Source organism: Sphaeroforma arctica (assembly GCF_001186125.1).
Source record: "Sphaeroforma arctica JP610 unplaced genomic scaffold supercont1.11345, whole genome shotgun sequence".
NCBI classification, from domain to species: Eukaryota; class Ichthyosporea; order Ichthyophonida; genus Sphaeroforma; species Sphaeroforma arctica.
This window is the reverse complement of record NW_014029213.1, coordinates 1-840: the sequence shown is the minus strand read 5'-3', so window position 1 is coordinate 840 and position 840 is coordinate 1. Positions and strand designations below refer to the sequence as shown.

The 840-nt window shown below is 45.2% G+C and overlaps 1 protein-coding gene across 1 annotated transcript; it reads right to left on the bottom strand.

The window, feature by feature from the left end:
- Positions 1-206: 206 nt before the first annotated feature.
- On the bottom strand, positions 207-730 carry SARC_17597 (hypothetical protein; the record flags this gene model as incomplete). Its single annotated transcript, XM_014288312.1, has 2 exons — positions 207-391; positions 672-730. Coding segments are annotated over 2 exons (244 nt in total), but the record flags the coding sequence as incomplete, so codon positions are not given.
- Positions 731-840: the final 110 nt, after the last annotated feature.

The following is an 840-nucleotide window of genomic DNA, read 5'->3' as shown; positions in this document are numbered from 1 at the left end:
GTATAGTCAATGCATCGTGTGCTAAAGATCACTCTACAGAGATCCAGACTGAGTGCAACTGTACCCCAACCATCATGATCGTAGCTGATTCGAGTTCTCGTCGGGCATAGCTCGCAAGTGACCTCTATTCTATACTCAGGTTTTATCATATGGCCTGGCAGTCCAAAAATAGTCCGATATCAATTCTGGCTTTGCGCCATCACAGTCTACCAACGCACATGCCAGTACTCATACACATGAGCAGCAAGCGAGCAAGCACCTACCACGAACAAGCTCAAGCACAGCGCGGGTAGGCCGATGAACAGACAGACCGCTACAAGGGTGCCCCACAACTGCAGTTTCAGGGCCTTACCCCATCTGCATTTGGGTTTCCTGAATGTCCAATCGTATCCTGCGATGAAAGATCGATAGATAGCAATGTCAATACCCGGCGCAGTTTTGTGCGGATGCCACTTCTTTGTATTGCTAGAGTGCATGCCGGCCTACCAATCGGCACACTCAATGAACCCATCAATCAGTACCAACGAGCATAAATCGATACTCTATTCCCGGACACCAAAATCCTGACCATGCTATAATTTGGCAATCGTGCTGAAGCCCATATAAATACGTAACGTATACGATAAAATACACATTTCACCGAACACACTTAAAAATATATTTCCACACACCCTTTAAGCCTTGAAGGAATGCGAGATCGGCATCATAAGATTCGGTTGCATCGAGATTCTGTGGAACAAAAGTAGTAAAATAATTTCGCAGGTAGCACCTATAGCCAACAATATCCAGCAGAACCAATTCTTATATATAGGCTCCACTAGTAGACAAGTTGATACATAG